General features: G+C 36.0%; 1 protein-coding gene across 1 annotated transcript in view; it reads left to right on the forward strand.

The window, feature by feature from the left end:
- Positions 1 to 15163, forward strand: part of Smc2 (structural maintenance of chromosomes 2) — a 53064-nt gene that overhangs the window by 31273 nt on the left and 6628 nt on the right. Inside the window, exons 17-20 of the mRNA XM_023722938.1 lie at positions 514 to 708; positions 2964 to 3164; positions 5868 to 5984; positions 13177 to 13337. Coding sequence (XP_023578706.1) covers positions 514 to 708; positions 2964 to 3164; positions 5868 to 5984; positions 13177 to 13337 — 674 coding nt within the window. The remainder of the gene's footprint in view (positions 1 to 513; positions 709 to 2963; positions 3165 to 5867; positions 5985 to 13176; positions 13338 to 15163) is intronic.

A 15163-nucleotide genomic window follows, 5' to 3' on the forward strand; every position in this document is an offset into this window, starting at 1 on the left:
TTTTTTTTTTGCTTCTTTTTTTCATTTATGTATTTGGTACAGGGTCTCACTGTACAGCTCAGACTCATAGTGATCCTCCTGATTTCAGCCTCCCCAGCACTGGGATTATAGGTGTATGCCACTATGCCCAGACTCAGTGGCCAGCTCAGTGCTCCCCAGGGGCGGGGCCAGCGTGACATGCAGGCATATTATCTTGTTAACTACCTAAAATTTTTTCTGAGAGATCTCCCAGGTCAGCTGCTAATAATCCCTACTCTCACCCAATTGTTTCATTTACACTACATCTAATAATAATGTTGTTTTCAGCGTGAATGCTGCATCTTAGGCAATGTGCCCCCCAGTGACAAATGAAGTTTTCTTTTGTTATATATGCATTTATGTTAATGTGTGACCAGTTAGATGACCAGCTGCTTATAATTACATTGACGTCTTACCTAGATGTCTGTCATTTTCAGAAAATAAAAATTTTCACATATCTTTACTATGTATTCTCCATTTGTTTGTTTGTTTTAGGAGTCAGTCAATAAAGCTCAAGAGCAGGTAACCAAGCAAAAAGAAATGATAACAGCCCAGGACAGTGTAATTAAAGCCAAATATGCAGAAGTGGTGAAACATAAAGAGGAAAACAATGATTCTCAACTTAAAATTAAGGAGTTAGACCACATCATCAGCAAACACAAACGGGAAGCTGAAGATGCTGCTTTGAAGGCACGTTTGTATTCATTTTTACCCTTAATCAAATTTCCACTTTGAGGCTGTTGGAAAATCCTAGAAAACTGATCAATGAAAAAATTCAGTATAAATGACAACTACAACGTAATTTAATTTTGAAGTCATAACTATGTTCTTTACCTTATTTGAAATTTAGTCAACATTCAAAAACGGATGTTAGGTTGCCTTACATGGGTTGGTATTATTACTTTTTGCAATTATTGAAAATCTGATGTTTTGCTCAACAGTTATCATTTTGAAGTTCTTGTTATTTATAAAATTCCTTTCCTATATCAGTATTTTTTATAAGCACTTTAAATACAACACATACTTCTGTAAAAATTTACTGCTTGATTGAAAGCCTGCATCACTGTTGTTCTTAATAATTCATCCACTGTAGGATCTTTTTTAGCATCTTGAAATTTAAAGGCTTTAACTTCCAGACATCTTCAAGAATATACCAGGCTCTGCATCCTTAAAAGAATGTCTGGTTAGGTTCATTATTTTGTCTGAAAACATTTTTTATGTCCCACTTTTATTATCAAATTTCCCAATATTCTAGAAACTATTTCTAGTGCAATCTGACATATTACCAATAATGTTGTGAATAGTTTTTTGGTTATTGAATATACTAGTATTGATTTCTTGACAATTTTAGTTGCCCTTAGGGGAATAAAAGGAGAGGTGGATAGAGCTGCTAAAAACTCAGGTATTGTTTGAAAAATGTTTTTGCATAGCTGCCAGTATCAGATAGTATTCTCAGTATCTGGTACTACACCAGGCAATGAAGATGTAAGGATGAAAAAAATGTATACAGACTGCTTTTGTAGAGTTTATAGGCAAGTCAACTAGGAAGATAAACTATAAATGATTATTTTACTTAGGGACCTAGCTGATCTAACCCATGGAATTAGTAAGAGGAGACTGGCTGACAAAGCCTGGATTCTACCAGTTAGAATAAATCTTAATTCTTATCAGCACTATGATTTGAAATTTTTGATCACTTGTATTATTTAAAGATACAATACTGTGCCTCGTGGAAAGATGAGGGGAATGAAGATAGAGTTAACATTCAGGGAAGTCTTTATCTTCACTTATACTTTTGAGGTCCTTACTGGTCACGATTCGGCTTCCATTTTCCCAAATCAGTGACTTCAGTATTGCCAAAGACTTTTAGTCTCTTTGAAGTTTTTGAAAATTTAGATTGAATTTGGTGAAACAGTAGACTGAATTTGATAAAACCTGAAGGAGCCTCATCTAATTTATGTTTCATTTTAATGGAACTATTTTGCATATACAGGTTAACTGTTCCTAATCTGAAATTCCCTAATCCTAAATGCTTACAGTCCAAAGCCTTTGAGTGCTGACATGACACAGTTGGAAAATTCCATTCTTGATTTCATTTATCAGATCAAGGTCAGATTGAAGATATAAAGATAATGGATAAAATTAGATAAGGTTATTTATATGAGCTATGATTTAAAATATATTTAAATAAAATCGTTACAGTGAAAGATACATTGTCATTAATCCCCTTTACTTATCCCATTGTTCTTGCCAGTTTCTGAAGCAGTTCTGAAAGTTCTCTTTTTTATCTTTGGTTGTCCTATCTGTCATGATGCCTGAACATCCTGAATCAATTAAAAATGTTTACCTTTTATGGTCATTTTGATTTTGGTTAGGAACCAGAGTTTCATGGTGCCAGACCTGGTCACTACTGTAGTGTTTTTACAGGGCTGCCTTGTTGACTGGCACTTTGCAGCAACTTTCCTTGTATTTTTTTATCATCCTTCATAAAGATATTGACAAACAAGGACTCCAGAACTACTTCAGAAAATAGAGAATACTGGAATGTGTTCAAGACGAGAATTATGTTTGTCACCCTTTGTGTCTGTGGAAGGCAATTGGATTTTATGTTTAGACTTGGCTCTTTTCCCTGAGATACTTTTTCCTCAATATATATGTGTAAATATTTCAAAATTTGAAAAACTACAAAGCACTTCTTCTCATAGGCATTTTTGGTAAGGGTATTTATCTGCTTGTAATGGCTTAGCTCCTCTTTGAATACATAAATAATAGAAAGGATCTTTTTCTTAGTCTCTTGTTCCTTGAGCTTGTCCTTAAAGCAAAAGTACTTGTTATTGTTTCTGGTATTTTTTCCCCCAGATATGTGACTTAACAAATATTTAAGAAACTGGTTTGGATTTAGAAATTTCGTTAACACACATTCTTTTGTTTTTGTATGTAACTAGGTAACCAAAATGTTAAAAGATTATGACTGGATTAATGCAGAGAAGCATCTCTTTGGCCAGCCCAATAGTGCCTATGATTTCAAAACTAACAACCCCAAAGAAGCTGGCCAGCGACTTCAGAAGTTGCAAGAGATGAAGGAGAAACTGGGAAGGAATGTCAACATGCGAGCTATGAGTGTGCTGACAGAAGCTGAAGAGCGGGTAAGTCCATTTCCAATACAGATCATGAGAACATGGTCTTACTAAGTTGCCTAAACTGGATTCAAACTGCTGTTTCCATGTGCCTGTAAAGCAAGGCCACCAGCCCCTAGGTTATGGAGCACTCAGTCTGTGGCTGCTGGGCCCAAGCCAGGAAGGATACAACTTCACCTGTATTTATAACCACCCCTATTGCCCGCACTTCTGCCTGAGCTCCAGCTGCCGTCAGACTGAACAATGACTTGATTTTGAGGGCAGTGTGAACCCTGCTGTGAACTGTGTGCACAAGGGATCAGTACAACTTGCTTCTTTGAACCATCCCAAAAGCACCACCCCCATCTATGGAAAAACTGGTCCCTAATGCCAAAAAGGTTGGGGACTACTATTCTGGAGTAAATTGAAACCATTGTGTGAGTCATGAGCACTGTTCCATTTTTGTGGCAGCAACTTCTTGGTCCTAGTGTTCTCAATTACTCTATAATGTCATCTCTCCTCTGATGACAGAGCTCTTCAGTCTAAGACAAGGTTTTCAGTGTCATCCACTGAAGACCTTAGGAAGATTTGCCCTAGAAAACACCATCAAGGGCAGCAGTCTCAACTCTGGGGTTCCATGGCTAAAGGCAATCAGTGATTTTATATTAATGCTTCTCCTACTTTTTTTGGTACCGGGAATCAAGACCTTGCTCTCTCCCTGGCCCTGCTTCTCATGCTTTAATTCTACAAAATTTTGTTTGAATTTACATATTAGAATTAATGAGAGCTCCACAAAACTGTTAATACTCTTGAGCCCAGTTGCAGCCCAGTTGCATTTAACAAGTTTTGTTATAGTAGAATTTTTAAAAACCTGCTGGCATTAATATGTACAACCATAATGTTAAATAAAATAAATCAGACACACAAGCTTAAATATTGCATGGTTTCTCTTATATGAGAAACCTAGGCTACAAATAAATTAAAAAGGAAATAAAAAATAATGAGAAACTGATACCGATCTTTTGCAGAAGGAAAGGGGAAGAAGATATGGGAGTGGGGAGAAGGGATTAAAAACATAGTTAAGATAACATATACATGTACCAGCTCCCCACCAAGAATGTAATCTTTATGTACCACAAATATATACTAATAAAAAATTGAAAGCTATTTGCAAAAGAGAATCTATATTTTGTTGGATACTGAACAACCTGATAGTTCAAGTGTTGTGGTTGCTGTAAAATGTTCCTTTTGGTTTTCTTTCTGCCTTTAAATTTTGTGGTGTATGGGATATTTTGGGCAGGAAATCTTTGATCTGAATTTAAGCTGTATAACATTGTGAAACTTGTTTACTTTTATTAGGTAATGATAACAAGGTCTTTTTTTTTAAACTCATTGACTTTACCAGAAAAGGCTATAGTGTTTATCAGATACCCTTTGTGTGTGTGTGTGTGTGTGTGTGTGTGTGTGTGTCTGTGTGTCTGTGTGTTGTGCCTGTTCACATAAGAAATTACATGTATTTATGTAAAAAAATAAGTTAAAAATATGAGAAGGATGGTGTACGTTTGTCATAAATTAGAGATCCCACAGGGCAGATAGCAGGACTAACTAGAGTTACTTGAGACTGTTAAGCAGCCTTGAAATGTGTGAGACTGTGAAGAGAAATAAATTTAGAAGAATTTTTAAAAATTCCACCTCTACTAATTTCTGTTAGTTCATTGAAAGGAACAGTGCTTATATTGTTTGATCAATTTATGTCCTTATACCTAGAAATCTAAGCAACTACTTTACAGGTAACAATGTGCAGTATAACCATTGTTAGCTTCCTATATCTTGTTTTGAAATTCTATATCATTTTTAATATTTTAATGCCTTTAAAATTAAAAAATGTAAAAAAATTCCATCTTTAGCTTGATTATGGTTAAGCGTGTCCTGCTGTCGTTCCCCACAAAGAAAGCCATTCTGAGGAGATGCTGCCTTACCTGCAACTCATTTCACCAGTTAGACAGATACAGGGGAAGAGTATTCAGAGAAGAGAGAACAATGCCAGGGATATGAAACTGAATTCAAGGAGCTCAGAAAGGTCGTACACCCACGAAAGATTCTGATGTCATAAAAAAGAGATAAATAAGGGCTAACTTAGGACATGCATGTCATTCGTAATGAAAAGTTGACATTTTCTTCATGGCACTGATGAAACTGAGCTTAAGAAGAGAGCCTTTGGGGTTCCTTTCCCTTCAACTTACATATGACATATTTTCCTTTTTTACCTTGACTACTGTGAAGATAAGGGATGTTAGGTTAGTCAAACTATTAAGTTCTTTCCAATAGACTCCAGCTCCAGTTTAGTCATATACTAGTAGTCAAGTACTTTGAAATTCAAAGAATTTAGGTACTTGATGAAGTTTTACATCAAAATTTTGTCCTGGTTGTTGTCCTTTGTCCTAGTACTCAATAAACAAGCCACAATTTGTTGGTGTCAGTGGCCTTGTGACAGGTCACCCTTTCACAGCCAAAATAATTTGTTTAGTACTTGTCATGCCTCCTGGAACCAAGTGATGAGTAACAAAGTACTACTGTAGTTTAATTTTATTCTGTACATGTATTCCTCCTCATTTGCTTTGCATTGTAACTCTTGGTGCACTGTATTCTTTTGTTCAATAACAACACCTCTTTCAGATTGAAATCCAGGACATAGAGGAAATTTTATGTTTAATACATTTGTGTATCTTGCAGTATAATGACTTGATGAAGAAGAAGAGAATTGTAGAAAATGATAAATCTAAAATCCTTGCAACTATAGAAGACCTTGACCAGAAGAAAAACCAAGCCCTAAATATTGCCTGGCAAAAGGTATTTCAACTCCAAAATATTACCCTTTAATTATGTAGGAGGTAAAGGTGAATGTTTTTATCAGTGAACTTATACCCGAAATCTGATATGGTTACTATGTGCTTAAATGAGGCATATACTCACATCTTGCTTATTAAAACCTCATATACTTTTAAATGCATTTTCTCTTCAATTTATCTACTGTTGGATTTGCAAAGATAAGTCAGACTCAGATTACTCCTGTGGTTCTTGAGTTGTATTAACTTTCTAGTTTTCTCTATTTCTTACTCTTTCCTGGTTTCACAGTACTATGTTACTATAAAAGGGATTGCTCTTTATTTTCTTTGCTTTTTATGAGATCATAGATTTTTACATTTGAAGGAAGCCTTAGGTTCTATTTAAGGTCTGCTGAGCTGCAGCTGGCCTCTGCTTGCTTCTGGAAAGTAAGCAGCATTGGTTCCGTGGGGCAGCTGTAATTACAGAGAATCAAAAACGCTCTTCAAACTCATTTATTTCACCATCTTCAGTTTTTCTTGCCCAGACTTAGGGAGTAAAGTATTATTTCTCAAAATGCTTTTATAGTAAGATTCTTTTAAATATCTCTTCACTTTTAATCAACACATAGTAATTATATGTATTAACGGAGCACACTAGCATTTTAGTACCTGTACACTATGTATATGATCAGACTAGCCTCACTGGCATCAAAATCCTCTCTACTGGCTTTTTTTTTTTTTTTTTTTTTTTTTTGGTTATTTTAGGGAAGTGTCTACAGGGTATTCAGGGTCTCACTACTAGATTGGACTCGTAGTGATCCACCTGTTTACAGCCTCCCAAGAGCTGGGATTACAGGCGTGCACCACCACGCACAGTCTCAATTGCCATCTCAGTGCGCCCTGGGGGCAGGGCTGGCATGGCAGGCCCTGGGATGGAAGCCCTGGCTCCTGTACCTGCTTGCAAGCACTTTAATCCACTGAGCTATTTGGCTGGCCGTCTACTGGCTCTTTTGAAGTAATTCATTTTGCTCAACCAGAGATATTGTAAGTTATAGAAGTTTAGACTTTACTCCTACTGTCCAGCTGCACCTCTATACTGTGACTCATGCCTGCCTCATCCCCCATTGTACACACTCTTCCAGGCTCTGGTGACAACTATTCTACTTAATGTTTTAGCTTTCAAATAAAATAAAACCATGCAGTATTTCTCTTTTTATGCTTGACATAATTTCACTTAACATAACTTTTAGTTCTATTCATATTGATAAAAATTTCAAAACTTCATTCTGTTTACATTTCTGAACAATATCTCATTGTGTATCTATAGGTATATATACATACATCTATATCTATATAAATATATACATGTATCTGTATATATAGCATATTTTCTTAATCCCTTAACCTGTCAGTAGACACCTAAGTGAATTTCATGACTTGGTGATTGTGAATTATGCTTACATAAACACATGAGTGCTGGTATTTTTTCAGCAAAAAGCTTTCATTTCTTTTGGGTATATACCCAGTACTAGAGTTAATGGATTGGTAGTCCTGTTTCTGGTGTTTGAGGAACCTCTAGATTCTCATAATGGCTGTACTGATTTGTAGTCCTTCCAACAGTGAATGAGAATTCTGCTCTCTGTGTACTTTCTAATATCTTATTTGTTGGCTTTTTGATAATAATCTGTCTGGGTAGAGATGATACTACGCTGCAGCTTTGATGTCCATTTTTCTGATGAATAGTGATGTTGAAAAGATTTTCTTGGTCCTTTAGACTGTATATCTTCTTTTAAGAAATGTCTAATTCATTTGTAAAGTTTTCTAAGTGGATAATTTGTATTTGCACTTTTAAGTTGCTTGAGTGTTTGTTTTCAGTATGTTTTCCTTGTCAGATGAATACTCTGCACATATTTTCTCTTCTGTAAATTGCCTCTTTGCTCTGTTGTCCTCTGTGCTGTTGTCCTCTATTTAGCTTTGTGGAACCCCATTTGTCAGTTTTTGCGTAATTCCTGTTTTTGAGGGTATATCCAAAAAATATCTGCTTGGACCAATGTCCTAAGGCAACACTTCTGTTTATTTCAAGTGATGCATAGTGTCAGGTCCTAAACATGCATGTTTTAATCCATTTTGATTTGAGTTTTATACATGATAAAAAGTAGGGATCTTATTCATATAAATACCTAGTTTTTCCAGCACCATTTATTAAAGGAGCTATCCTTTCTCCATTGTCTGTTTTGGGCATTTTTGTTGCAAATCAGCTGTAGATATATGAGTTTATTTCTAGGGTTTTTATTCTGTTTCACTTGTCTGTATCTTTTTTTTTTTTTTATTTTTAATATCAGTACCATTCTGTTTTGGTTAGAACTTTGCAATGCATTTCAAAGTCAGATACTATAATTCATCCAACTTTATTATTTTTACCCAGGATTGCTTTGGCTATTCAGAATCTTTTAAAACATTTATTTATTAGTACTTGATTTGTGGCCTAAGATATGATCCATCCTGGAAAATAGTCTGTGTATCAATAAGAAGAAAATCTGCTATTGATTGAAATACTCTATAAAAGACTTAGGTCAGTTTGCTTTGTAGTACGGTTCAACTCAATTGTGTTGTTGATTTTCTGCCTGGATGATCTGTGGTCCTCTGTTGGGTGTGTATATTTTTCAATTGTTATATTTTCTTGCTAAATTGACAACCATTACCTATTTATTTTACAGTTTTTGATTTAAAATCAGCTTCCTCTGATAAGAGTATACTGCTTGTGCTTGTCCTTGGTTTCCATTTGCAGTGAGCACCTTTCACTGACAGGTCACTTTTAATCTGTGTCTTCACCAATGAAATGAATTCCTTATAGACACTGTGTATTTGGCCCTTCAATTTTTTAGTCTACTCAGAAAATGTGCATCTTTTGATTGGTGAACTTAATCTTTACATTCAATATTACTTTTTCAGTATAGATGTCCTCTTGTAATTTTGTTAGTTGTATTCTATTTGTTTTTGTTTTTGTTTTTTTTACTTTCTGTGTCTTTCATCATTTGTTGTTGGGATTTTGTGTTTTCTGTAGTGCTAAAGATTCTTTTCTCATTCACTTGCATGTGTGTATTTTTCTAAAGAATTTTGTATGTGCAAGTGTTTTCACGGTGGTATCATCTTTTATGTTTCCAACCTAGGACTTCCTCTATCTATCTGTCTGTCTGTCTGTCTGTCTGTCTGTCTGTCTATATATATATATGGTCTACAGGGTGTTCAGGGTCTCAGTACTAGATCAGACTTGTAGTGATCCACCTGTTTACAGCCTCCCAAGATGTGGGATTACAGGCGCGCACCACCACGCCCAGTTTCAGTGGCTGTCTCAGTGCACCCTGAGGGGGCCGGCATAGCAGGTCCAGGGATCAAACCCCGGCCCCTGCAGGCACTTTAATCTGCTGAGCTATTTGGCCAGCCCTTATTTCTTAAAGTACTGGTCTATTGGTGATGAATTCCCTCAATTTTTGTATGTAACTTGAGACTTTGCTTAATTTTGTGTCATGTTTGATTTTTTGGCATAACATGCTTTGGCGAAAGTCTCTTTTTTAAATCGATCCAGAGTTCTTTGAGCCTCTGAAAATCTGGATAAGAATGTTTTTGAAGATCTGAAAATTTCTTAGCTAATGTTTTCTGAAGATAGATAAACCCTATTCCAACCCTCCTTCTCCAGGCAGTACAGTAATGTGGTGACGGACAGCCCTCCAAACTGGGCTTATGACTTGTCCAACTGCAAATTCTCCAGGTGCCCAAGGTGTAAGCAGGGACTGCGCAGTCTCCTGCCTGGGTAACACTCCCTTCCAGCCAGCTGCCTCTGCCACGTCGTGACAGCAGATGCATGTGTGTGCTTGGTTCCCATCGTGCGGCTGCCAGTGTCTCTGCTATGTGCTCACCTCAGTGGGGCACGCTGCTTCAGTCACACCTCTGAAATTGAAGTTGGTTTGTTTTATTCTTTCATTGTGGAAAGAAACACGCATGGCACCTATAGTGAACTACCTTGCTGATGTCATTCTCATTCTCTAGCAAGATTAACATACCCTTCATCACTCACAAGTTGTCCATTATCTTCCAGAATTCACAAATATTTTATTCTACATATTCTTAGTAATACATTTTACACAGGTTAGATTAATATTAACATTTTAAGTACCCTGTTAATTACATTAGTTATCTTTTAAAAATCCTGTGCCCCGCTGAGGAGAGCACATACTAGAGACTCTGGCAACTGTACGATGGGCTTCTGCACAAGAGAACCACACACATGCATCTGCTGTCACAGCGCGGCAGAGAGAGATGGCTGGAAGGGAGTGTTACGCAGGCAGGAGACTCCGCATATTTTGTAATAGCCTTCTGTAGCTATTACATCTATTTTTTACATGAGCAAACCTAAACTCAGAAAGATGAAGTATTCTGCTTCATATAACATAACTGAAAGATGGAAGAGCTGGACTTCTCTTTTGCTACATGAAACCAAAGTTAAAAATTATTCTTGCTAGTAACTTTTCCCTCTATCTTTTTTTAAAATAGGGAAATAAATAAGCTTAGTGTTCACTTGTATAGCACTTTTATTCAACAAAAATCAAGCTTCTTCAGTTACTTCTGTCTCCATGCCTTCACATAATCTCTTTTAGAATCACTCCTTAGTCTTTCATGCAGAAATTTCTCCATTTCTAGAGCACAATAACATATCCATATTCCAAATATTCCAAGCAAAGTTACTCTGCAGCAAACCTATATTTTCAGTAAACCAGTTGGGTAGCTTGCCTTTTTTGCTTTAATTCTGTAGGAAGCTTTTTTTTTTTTTTTTAGTAATATTAGCAAAATTATTTTAGTAGCCTTAATTTTCCACTCCTTACAGTATTTGCCTTTTTTTAAAAGGCATGCAAATGTTGATGTTTTCTTTTTCTTTCTTTTTTTTTTTTTTTTTACACTTTGTAAAATTGACTGTAGGAGAACTTGTATCTGCCACCCATTACCATCCACGGTTCCCAGATTCACGGTAAATCAGAATCTATGCTTTTTAAAGTGATGCTGCTCTTTCCTAATTCTCCAGGTTCTTGTAAAACAGCATTTAGTGTTCTCTTGTAACAGTCAGTATTGTCTAATCTTCTTATGATACTATCATGAGGTGCATACTATTTTTGTCAGGACAGTGCACATCCCTCTGATATTAAGCCTACTTTATTTATAAACCTCTGGGTATTTTAGGTATTTTTTGTTTTGCTTTTTTCTTTTTGATCCTTATCAAATTTACAAAATTTATTGAATCAATGTATTGATACAATGTGTATTTATATAAATGTGCATAATTTTTTTTTTTTGGCAGAACCAGGTATTGAACTCAGACCCTTGCGCTTGCTAGGCAAGTACTTATTCTACTGAGCCCTCTCTGCAGCCCCTTGTATAAATATTTACTTTATATTCCCCCCCCCCCCCCATGAGGGATTGAACTCAGGACCTCATGCTTGCCAGGCAGGTGCTTAAGCCACTGAGCTATCTTCCCAACCCCCTTACATAAATATTTAACAGCATTCTTACTAATATTTTTTTTTTTCCTTTGGAGTGATGTACACATAGTCTGTGGTTGTATTCAGTGTTTAGTATCATTCTGCTGTCATAGTCCTGAGTTCCTTCTCTACCATCTGGCCAAAAGATGAAAAGAAAATGAACCTAGGATGTTTATAAACACTGTATTACTTTCAGTTATTCCTCAAAAGATAGTATTCCTTTTAGCATTTTGAAATGAGCCTTTCCAAATTTTCAGAAGGAAAAAACTAGACTCTTCTTCCACTATGTAGGATATTACTCAGCAGGTTAATAAATGTTCATAAAATAGAGTTTCCTTAGCAAGACTGTATTCAGAACCAGTGATTTTCTAGGTTTCCAGCGTGTGTTTGCTTGTGAATTTTCCTTTCCTGAGCTTGATTATGGAGATTTTTGTTCAAATCTTCAAAGGTATTTGTGTGTTGTGTGTTGGGTGGGGAGTGTCCACTTTATTTTCTTTCTTTTAATTATTTTTAAATTTTTTAAAGAAGAAAAATAGTAAAAAAAGAAAAAATAGAAATAATACAGAATCTCACTGAACAAAGTGATAAAAATTCAATAATGGTTGCTATTGCATGTTGTCTTCAATTTAGTTGTTCACATTATCAGATATAAGCATGCAAAATTGGTCAAAAAACACAAAAAATAAAAATAAAAAGAAGAGAGGAAAAAAATTAAGCATTAACTGCTCCTTTGAGTAGACCAGCAGAAATGCAGTACAGTTATCCAAGCTGTCCTGTGTATATACATGTAGGTTTCCTTTTTCCTTCTTTTCTCTTTTCCACATTCCAGAGGTCTCTTCCCTTTGAAGTTTCTTTCCCTTTCTGAGTATCTGTTGTACCTTTCAGATTTGAACTCTTCAGTTGCTAGTCATGACTTTCAAGACTAATAGCCAAATATTGATCAGATGAGTATACACAAATTTACCATATTACAAGGTAGCATTTTGTCTGTTAATTCCTTATAGTCTCATACTGTGGCAAGGTAGGGGCAGGGACAGGCTGAACAGCTTCCTTAGCCTTTTCTCTTGGGATCCAGTGTGATACGTGGCCCTCAATGACTTACTTCTTTTGCTTTATAAACGAGTTTAGAACACTGAACAGATCTCATCCTTTGATGCAGCCTCTTTTTTTGTGAACCTCATTTTGATCTGCTTTTGAAATTAGATAGTGACCATAGGCCCATTTTACTCCATTAGTCAACTGAAAAATAAACTTTAGAAGACAACACTTTGCCAAAAAAAAGTTTGTTTTGTGTTTACTTCTCTGATAGCTTTCTTCTTCCATGTGACATAATTGTGCTTGTCTTGAGTCCTGTGGTATGTTCTACAAAATTATTAAAACTTTCGGGTAGAAATAGAAGTGAAACCTCCTAGTTTTCCATGGGAGTTATAGTAGGGCTTAGTAAAGTAATTTCGTACAGGGCCATTTTATTTCTGATTTAGTGAGACTCGCAGTCTCTGTTTTAGCAGTAGCAGCCATAGAAAAATTGTAAATAGCTAGGCATGGCCGGATTTGTTGCATAGGCTGTATTCAGCTCTTGACTGGACATGACAAGCAGTGCAGTGGACCTGCTGAATTGCATGTGTGTATTTCAATAATTGATTATTCTTGCAAACATTCCCATGTTTTAATGTGATTTTTATGTAGGTGAACAAAGATTTTGGGTCTATTTTTTCTACTCTTTTGCCTGGTGCCAACGCGATGCTTGCACCACCAGAGGGGCAAACTGTTTTGGATGGTCTGGAGTTCAAGGTTGCCTTGGGAAATACGTGGAAAGAAAACCTAACTGAGCTTAGTGGTGGTCAGAGGTAAGTAATCCCTTTGCAAAAGTATTAATCCTCATTCTTGTTATAATTGATTTTATTCCACTTACTTTACTTTTAATTTGGATAGCCGATTTTGTGCATAGCATTTATGCAACATTTGATCAAATTAATAAACAGAAGAGAAGTAAACAATCTTCTATAAAACTAGATGGAATATTTGACACAATATGTGAAAAACAACTTAGTCAACTATGATACCTAAAAAAGAGAAGTGCTGAGCCCTTGTTTACCACAGCTTTTTATCTAGTGGCAGCTTTTGCTCATCAGAAGCAGGAGGAGCAGCCCAAATAGAGCTTGCAATAAAGTGAAGGAGACATCGGTAAGAAATTTGAGAAGCCCTAGAGAAAAACTGTTCCGTAGTGTTAGGTCTATACTGTCTGTGGACTGAAGTCTAGACACATTAGGAGGCTTTGGAGTAATCAGGCTGATCTACATATTATTTATTTGAAGAAGTCCCAGGGTTTTGCTTTTGCAGTATTAAAAGATGAACACAGTGTCTCATACATGCAGAATGCTAGCTTATATTCTACTGAACTGTATTCTTAACCCATTTTAATTTTTATTTTGAGACAAGTCTCCATTAGTTACTCAGGCTGACCTAGAACTTGCAGTCTTCTTTCCTTAGCCTCCTGAGTGGCTGGTATTGCAGGTGTTTGCCCAGATAACCAATGATCTTTATGGGTGGACAACATAATTAAAGACACTGAACTGTGTAATAACCACAATAGCTAATAAAAATTACAAGACAAAAACCAACATGCTAATATACACAGAAATCAAAAGAACTTTTCAAGAGTATACACAAACACAGAATTAGAGAAATAGATGCTATTAAATAGAATCTAGTGTAACTTATAGAAATAAAAAATAGTAGATACTACATAGATGAATAAACTTATGGCAGATTTTATTCAGTCTACATCATGAAACAAAAATTGGGAAAAGATTAAAAACAAAAATGAGTTTCAGTGTCTGGTGGGAGACTACCTGACATGTATCTAATTGGTATTCCAAAAACAGAGGATAAAGGAGGACAAAATACTTTAAGAATTAATGGCCCCAACATGTCCAGATATGATGACTTCTGTAAAGCTGTAGACTTGAGTTCTGTGAACACCAGTCAGGATAAACATACACCCAGTAATACAACAAGTCATATGTAAAATAGCCAAAAGCCAGTTATTCAAAGAAAAAATTTCAAAGCAGCCAACAGGAAGGAAATATGTGCCAAAGAACAAAGATCTAAAACTGTGTAACCCAGAAATTTGAAGCAATGTGTTAAAAGAAAAATATGCACACTAAAAATTCTGTATCCAGGGGTAGGGAGATGGCTCAGTAGAATAAGCGCTTCCCTGGCAAGCGAAGGGCCTGAGTTCAATCCCCGGTTCCACAAAAATAAACGAATGAATAAATAAATAAATTTCTGTATCCTACAGGAACATTCATTTTGAGGCAGTAGACTTTTTCAGACAAAGGTGAAAGAGCCATTCACAGTAGCAAAAACGTCAGGTGCTTGCGAGGCTGAGACAGGAACATTTTCAAGTTCAAGGATACACTAGGCCGCTTAGAACTTGTTTCAAAATAAAAGGGGCTGATGTACTAAACTAAAGTCAAAATGGATTAAAGATCTAAACATTAAAGCAGAGACACTAAATCTCCTGGAAGAGAAAGTGGGTGGAACTCTTGAGGACATAGGGGTAGGCAAAGAGTTCATGGACAGAAATCAAATCACACGGGTCACAGTTGAAAGACTTAACAACTGGGATCTGCTCTTACTGAGAAGTTTTTTCACGTCAAAAGAAATTACC

Source organism: Octodon degus, unplaced genomic scaffold (assembly GCF_000260255.1).
Source record: "Octodon degus isolate 3935 unplaced genomic scaffold, OctDeg1.0 scaffold00094, whole genome shotgun sequence".
NCBI lineage: Eukaryota > Metazoa > Chordata > Mammalia > Rodentia > Octodontidae > Octodon > Octodon degus.